General features: G+C 39.4%; 1 protein-coding gene across 1 annotated transcript in view; it reads left to right on the top strand.

Moving 5' to 3' along the window:
* Positions 1-329: 329 nt before the first annotated feature.
* SLC25A16 (solute carrier family 25 member 16) overlaps positions 330-8323 on the top strand; it is a 26043-nt gene continuing 18049 nt past the window's right edge. Inside the window, exons 1-2 of the mRNA XM_015816662.1 lie at positions 330-541; positions 3309-3401. Of these exons, the coding sequence (XP_015672148.1) occupies positions 436-541; positions 3309-3401 (199 nt within the window). The 5' untranslated portion in view covers positions 330-435. The remainder of the gene's footprint in view (positions 542-3308; positions 3402-8323) is intronic.

Here is an 8323-nt window from a genome sequence, read left to right as displayed (position 1 = left end):
ACCCTCCAATTGGGGCAGCCTCCGTCTGGGCTCAAGAGCTGAAAAGTCTAGCAGTCTGATGCTCGGATGGGAGACCACAAGGAAGTCCTAGCTTAGAAGTCATCAACCAACCCCTTCTGTAATAGCGCTGAAAAAGCCGCGGCGTGCCTTCATGGCCATCTTGAGATTGAATCCACTCATCTTCCCGTTGCCGCGGGTGAGAAACGCTGCTTTGTAGGTGGGGCTGCTGACCCAGCGAGGCCATGACGTCATCAGCGGGCGCCCCCGGGCCGAGGAAGCTTGGCGGCGGCTCCGCCTCCCGGGCTCGCTGGGCGGAGAGGTCCGGCCCGCCCGGCCTCGTGCGCTGCTGGAGGCGATAGCATGGGCTGAAGCTGCTCTGCCGCCGCCTCCCTCGTAGAATTGGTGTCGGGGAAAGACCAGCCAGTTGTCGGCTTCATGGCCACGGAAGCCACCGCCGCCGCCGCCGCGGGACCCGGCGCCCGGTTGCCCTCGTCTCCGACCCAGCGAGATTTCTACTGGCTGCGCTCCTTGGTGGCCGGAGGTGAGTCCGGCGGCTCGGAGGGAGAAGGGCGGCCGAACCGGGATGACCTCGCTCGGGCTTGGTCCTTGACGTCTCTTGCTCAGAAATGGGTTTTCAGACCCTTAAAACTTAAAAAAAACCTTAAAAAAAACCCCCTGTGGCTAAATTTCAGGGCGGCGGCTGGACTGCCTTTCCTTATTTTTAGGAAGTGGTGCGTGGGCTTTCTCTCCAGAATCTGCCCTCTTCCCCCCCCTCGTCTAAATGGGGTTTGGAATTGGTATCTTGGAATCGCTTTGCTCCCCCGCCCCAATATAAAACCCTACACATTAAGTTACCTGTTCCCGTCTGTCTCCTTCCTAGGTCGGGAAATGGGGAAGAATGTCCCTGGGGCCCCTAGAGAAAGGAAGGGCCAAAGGGATTAAAATGTCTGGTGAAAAGTTGTAGGGAAAGAATAACGCCTAAGTAAAAGCTGTATAGACCAGGGGTAGGCAACCTTGGCTCTTTTATGACTCGTGGACTTCAACTCCCAGAATTCCTGAGCCAACTATGCTGGCTCAGGAATTCTGGGAGTTGAAGTCCACAAGTCATAAAAGAGCCAAGGTTGCCTACCCCTGGTATAGACCCTTAAACCAGTGTTTCTCAACCTTGACAATTTTAAGGCATGTGGACTTCAACTCCCAGAATTCCACAGCCAGCAATGCTGGCTGTGGAATTCTGGGAGTTGAAGTCCACATGCCTTAAAATTGTCAAGGTTGAGAAACACTGCCTTAAACGGTTTCAGATAGTTCTTGGACCATGGGCAATGAAGTTGAGTGTCCATTCTCCTGATTTATTAATAGCTAGCAACATACTGATATGATTCGTACTGGGGAATTATTAAAGCTAAAAAGCTTCCTGCGAGGATTATGAATTTTTACCTAGGTTTTTTTCTTTTTTGTGTCCCTTCAAGTCAGTCTTGACTCCTGGCCACGGGGCAAGTCTCTGCTGTTTTCTTGGCAAGGTTGTTCAGAAGTGGTTTGCCATTGCCTCCTTCCTTGGGCTGATAGGGAGAAATTTCTGAGACCTGCCCAAGGTCACCCAGCTGTCTTGATGCTCAAAGTGGGACTAGAATTCACCGTCTCACAGTTTTTCAGTCTAGTGCCTAGAAACGCAAAACTGGCTCTCTTGCATCATTTGTACTGATTTTTAAAACTTGAGGGGAGACCTGGGTAAAGTAAATAGCCATTGATTTTTGAAAAGATGTACAGCACTGTGATTTAGCCAAAAATAACTATGTTGCAAGAAAGAAAAAAATGTTGCTGTATTATATGGTTGTTTGAAACACAGGAATTCCATAAAAGCTTTCTTTCTCATATTACTTTATATATTTATATCTTACCCTTTTTCATATATGATGCAAGGTGGTGAACGTACTCCTGCCTTCTATTTTTCTGCAACAACAACCCTGTCTGGTAGCCCTGGCCAAGAGAGAATATCTGGCCCATAGCCACCCATGGAGGCCTAGAACTTACAATTCCATGGTTTCTAGCCAGCACCTTAACCATTACAACTGAATTGGTTCTTACATGTCCACGATATTTTATTTTATCCTTTGGAAGGATGCATTGGCAGTTCCAAAATCTTATTACAAAAATAAGGGCAGACATGAAATCCTAGAAAATATTCCAGCTCCTGTAATTGCTTCCTGTCTAGATCAGCAAAAATACAGATGATTCATCATCTTTGTACATTTTTTCAAAAGAAAATGAATAGGATATGGAATCCTGAGTACTTTAATTCAGGGAGGGCTGTCAGGTCATACGAGTTCATGAATTATAGGATTTTATGGCTTTAAGGAACTGATTCTCAAAGAGTTTCTATACAGCTGACAGATTCAGCTAATAGCTGTTTTAGTATTTACTATGTTTAGCAATGCTATGCGGCTGTGTTCACAAAGAACTGTGCTTGTAATAACACTCAGGTTAGGCAGGCTACTAATATACTTGCTTTACAAATGCAGGAAGGTAAACTGGGGATTTTTTTTCTATAAAGCTAGTAAAGCTATAGGATTGTCAGTGCCCCCCCTCCAAAATCCCCCTTTCTTTGCTTCTTCACTTCTAACAGCTTGATAGCAAAACTTGGCTATGATTTTTTAAATAGCACTGTAGATTTGCTTTCTATAGATTAAGTATATTGTTAAAAATAGATGTGAAAAATGATGACCAATTTATGTACTAGATTGAGGTAAGACTTGAATTAGGAATTTCCTGAATGAAACTCTTAAATGTTAAACACAACATGTTAGATGTTAAATTCTCATATTTTCTGATAGTCATAATTTATTAAATTTGTATGCTGCCCATTTCTCAATAACTCTGAGTCAGCCTCTAAGATTTCTTTAGAAAACTTCCCCAAAGTGCTTTTCAAAAGGCAACTGGACTTCTTTAGTTTTTTCCTTGTAAATGTTTCGCTTCTCATCCAAAAAGCTTCATCAGTTCTGGCCAGAACAATGGCCTGGATGAATGAGAATCTCAGTAGACATCTTTAGAAAACTATGTGTCTATGAAAGGTCCTTTTAGATTTTAGATATACCAAAGGCGTTCTTGTGATTTCTTACTTTTCTCAGTGTGCTTTCTGCTTCATCAGAAATTGAGAAATAACAGGAGTATTTTTTTAGCAAACATTATAACTGTTGACTGAGAAAGCAATGCTTACCTGTTGCACGATGAACCTTGAAAAGATAAAAGTTTAAAAATAACTCTTGCTAAATGTCTGGTAGTAAATAGTACTATTTTTGCTTGTTGGAAAGGTGTGGCAGGATGTTGTGCCAAGTCAACCATTGCACCATTGGATCGAGTAAAGATTTTGTTGCAGGCTCACAATCATCATTACAAACATCTAGGTAAGAAAATACATATTATTATGGGATTTAATATTATTGCTTATAATGTGTGATTTTTATAATTGGTAAAGAAAGTGGATTTCTTCAATTTGCTTGTGTAATTGCAATAATTCAAATATATCAATTGAAGTTATTAATGTGTTTAGACCTGCTTTTCTATAAGATTTTAAAGCTAAATTCTAAGTTGTAAGCTGTATTGGAACAAAAATTATGGTTAAGTTCTCTCTCTGGTTTTTGAATAAGTACAAATGATTTTTTAAATATTGTTGGTTGGAACTTCGAATACATAACAATAGTGTTCAGTCTTCTAATGTTTTGGATCTGTTTTAGTTCAGTTATGATTTGTGGGTGCACTTCTTAATCTTTTACAACCATTTTTGTACCTGTACTTTATTATAGAGCTGCTATCGTTCACAATAGCTCAGCAAATAACAGCAAATATAAGCCATTAAAATCACATCAGATATTCATTCTAAATTTAAAATTAAGTCAAAATTCCTAAAATATGGATGTGAGAAGTTTATTTTGCCCTTGCTATTCTACCTTTATAATTAGATTATGTGCATTGTCACAAATTTTGATGAAACTTCTGTTGAATGCCAAGTGGGTCTTTTAATTAAAAATAACAATACATCAAGGGATTTAGTGCAAACCTATTGATTAAAGAGGAAATATTGCAGTAGCCCATATAGAAATTACATTTCTTTTCAAGTTATATAAGACAGGACTTTGTGGGTATATTGGATTGTATCACTGTTCTACAGAATCCCTCTGATGAATGTGATTTCAGGGGTGGGAATTTTGGTCTTCAGGGATATCAACATTAATGGTGAAGCTACTTTAAAGGTCTGCATCAGGATTTCATGGCATACAGAGGCTTCACGGAGATCATTTTGGAAACTATCCTTGAGGCAGATTATATCTTCGATTTGACTTTTGTCTTGGAACATAGTGAACTGTGCCTTTGGTTCCAGAAGAGAGAATATTTCCATGGATTCTGTCTAACAGAGTTGGGACTGATACAGTATATTTCCTTCAGCTAAGGCAGACACCAAATTAAATTGACCTATCTATGGAGGATGATGAATCTTTCTGGATTCCAGGCAGCTGTGGGAAATGTTCTTCAATTCCACTGAAATTTTCTGAGCACTTGATAAGGTGGCTCATAAATGGCTCTGTCTTGGTTGGAGCTTCTAGCACACTCTGGTTTACAGAAATATTGAAAACAATGAACTATGAGGGCAGGAGATTTGGGTAACTGGTGCAAACCCGATGGTGATACGAGTAACCTAGTGATGGCATCAACATAAAATTTATGTAATAGTAATCAGAGGGGAGAAGAGCATTGGATAATATACCTGATTGTATCCATGGAAAAAATACAAGGGGAGTTCTTTTGAATTGTCATCAGTGATTCTGAACTGTGAGCACTTTGAGGATTTTTTCACATATAGCATAGCATGTGTGTGCTGGGATTGAAGCAAGTTCAATCAAAAGTTCTACTTTTGCTAGAATCACAGTTAGAAGAGATAGGTCAAGCAATGACATTCTGTTTTTTTAATAGAGTTATTGATTTTCTATTTTTACAAATCATAGGTGCTTAGTAAACTCTTGTCTGGGTTCATTTTTTGGTTAACAATACATATTAAAATTATTCTATGTCTTTTTCTTTGTCCTTCAATATCGCTCTTGTCAGTTTCTACACATTCTGGTATTTTCTTAATCCCTTCTTCAAATGGTATTCTTCACTTTTCAAACACTAAATAATGCAATTCTTTCTGCTATTAATACATTTAACATACATATACATTCTTAAGGATATCACGATTTATGTTCATGCAGTGTGCTAATGTCAACCTTGGAAAATACAGATAGTCTTTGACTTACAACCACAACTGAGCCTAAAATTTTTGTTGCTAAGCAAGACAGCTAAGTGAGTTGTGTCCCATTTTATGACCTTTTGTCACATTTAAGTGAATCACTGCATTAAGTAAATCATGCAGTTGTTAAGTGAATCTGGTTTCCCCCACTACTTATCAAAAGCCGGCCAGGAAGGTTATAAATATGATCACAGGACAATGCAGCTGTCATATAGACATGCCAGTTTCCAAATGCCTGAATTTTGATCACGTGATTATGGGGATGCTACAATGGTCTAAGTGTGAAAACCAGTCATAAATCACTTTTTTCAGTGATGTAACTTCAAATGGTTACCTAACAAAAGGTTGTAAGTTGAGGACTAACTATACATGCATATGCTAGTAGAATCAAAAGTATTTGTGGAAAAATATGGCGGGGAATCATCCCAATGTTGTTGCTGAACTGGCAGTTCTCAGCAACTGATAGCATTGGCAATACTGGCTAAAACAGCTAAGAATTGTGTATTTTAGTTTCTGGTGGGATGCTGGCTTATCTCTTTAAATAGCTTTTCTCATTTATCTTTATTCAAGTATTTCCTTCATCTGATAATAGATTTTTCAAAACTCTAAATCTCCTAAATTTGCCACATTCTCCAACACAGGAGATGGAGAATCCACCAATGGGTTTTCTCTGTCTGCCTGCTCTTGAGACCAAGTTAGCCAAGCTTGACACGCCCCCTGTTGCTAGGGGATCCCAGTCTTGACTTGGTCTCAAGCTCTTGAAGACGTGTCAGGTTTGGCTCTCTGATTTCAAGAGATTCTTTAGCTTACAGATAGATTCCCATTGTTGAATTCTCCTTTCCTCATTTAACTTCTGTCACTTTACTAATTTCCTCTCCTCTCACCCCAACCACCCTCCTGAAACGCTGGGATTAGCGCTGCCTCTGATCGGACGATTCTAAATCTCCTAAATTTGCCACATTCAAAGTGGAGGCTAAATATAACTCCTGTGTGAGAGATGAGTTGATGAGATGAGAGATGATTGTCTACATTTAATTTTCCTGTATATACTGTTTTATTTGTATGTTAGGTCTTAAATTATTTTATGAGCACATTACGATTGAATTTCAACGAGGCATTGGAGAACATCGATGCTGGCATCAAAGTAAATGATGTTTGGATCAACAACTTAAGATATGCTGACGATACAGTTCTGCTTGCCAGTAAGCATGAAGACCTTCAGCTCCTCATCAACAGAATCACAGAAATATTGAAAAATACGGCTTGAAGCTTAACACTAAAAACCAAGATCATGGTCATCAGCAAACAACCCGTTAATTTACAACCAATAAATTCAGAAGGAATACCACTAGAAAAAGTTGAAAGGATCACACACCTCGGTTCTAATTTACCTGAAAGCTGGGACATGACCACTGAAGTAAAGACAAGGATAGAGAAAGGTCGAACAGCATTCTTCAAAATGAAAAAGGTCTTCTGCAGTCACGACATAAGCCTAAGACTGAAAATCAGGCTTGTCAGATGCTATATTTTTTCTATCCTACTCTATGGAGTAGAGAGTTGGTCTCTGACAGAAGGCCACCTGAAGAGATTAGAAGCATTTGAAATGTGGATTTACAGGCCGCTGTTACGTATAAGCTGGGTTGACAAGATCAGAAATGAGGTGATAAGCCGCCTGGAAAAGCCAAGGGAAATCATCAAAACAATTAAAAAATGGAAATTAGAATATTTCGGACATGTGATACGACACCCAGAAAAATACTCCATTTAAACCTCCAAGGAAAGATTGAAGGCAAACGAGAGCCAGGCAGAAGAAGAACATCATAGCTTCAAAATCTAAGGGACTGGTTTGGACAAAACTCAACAGCACTTTTTCGTGCGGCTGCTGATAAAAACAGGATCGCAACATGGTCGCCAACATCCGATAACGGATATGGCACAAAAAGAAGAAGAAGAATGGATTCTTTCTGATTCTACTATTTTTAGGTTAAATTATTTAGGTAATTGGCTTTTAAAATGCTTTCTAAGCAGCAGTCCAAAGGAGAACATTGGTTTTAGAGACCGCATGTAAATTATTAAATCACTTGCTCTTTTTGGTCTTATTCAGAGGTTTTTTGGTCAGCTTGTTGTTTGCTCTCCATTTGAAAAATAACTTTTCCTTCAATTGTTCTTTGACTTCCTCAGATTAAGGGAGCACTTCATTAGGAGTAAACTCACTTTTCTAACTCAAATCACTTCACATTTTTCCTGGTCTTCTAAGTCAGAGGTCCCCAACCTTTGGGGCACGAGGGACTGGTTCCGTGGAGAAAGGTTTTTCCACAGACTGTGGTTTTGTGTGCTGCCCGCATCCCACAGATGGGGCTTTGCTTGTCTGTGCGGACTGGTTGCTGGCATACCGCGGCCGGTACCAGTCCATGGACTGCGGGTTGGGGACCCCTGTTCTAAGTCTGCCACTTCAGTTTTTGAAACATGTTAAGTAGTTTTTTTCAGCCATGATTGATTTCTTGTTATGGAAAACTTCATAGTGAATATAAAATATGGAATTTAGGAAATAAAACTTCTCTTAGATTTTGCATAATTCAGACTTTGTGAAATGTGACTTGTAAGAACTATAGATTGTGCTGCTTATATTAAGCCATCATTTGTTTTAATTATTTTTTATTGAAATAGCATGGTGTGGAAACCCAGCAATGGCTATCATATTGCTTCCTCATATTGCTCTCTGTAGACTCATTTGTTGACAATCAGCAAATAATTGTTTTTTTGCCACTTTGTGATAACCTCAAAAGTAATGAATACTACTATGTTAAATATTTCTTAACATAGTGTAAAGCAAGGAAAAACAAAATCTCACAAAAGTTTGAAGTTCTCACTAAAGACAGATAGAAAAAAACAAACATCCTTGATTGATCCACTCTCATATGTGAGACCTGGCTCTACTCATTTGTCATTACTGCCACATCACTCTTCCTCTCCAATCAGCAGAAAGTTGCTTGTGATTGTGTCATGAGTTACAAGCAACAGTGTTTAGATGTATACAACATG

This window comes from Protobothrops mucrosquamatus, unplaced genomic scaffold, assembly GCF_001527695.2.
Source record: "Protobothrops mucrosquamatus isolate PMUCROS unplaced genomic scaffold, P.Mucros_1.0 scaffold479, whole genome shotgun sequence".
Classification (NCBI taxonomy): domain Eukaryota; kingdom Metazoa; phylum Chordata; class Lepidosauria; order Squamata; family Viperidae; genus Protobothrops; species Protobothrops mucrosquamatus.
This window is presented reverse-complemented; position numbering and strand designations above follow the sequence as displayed.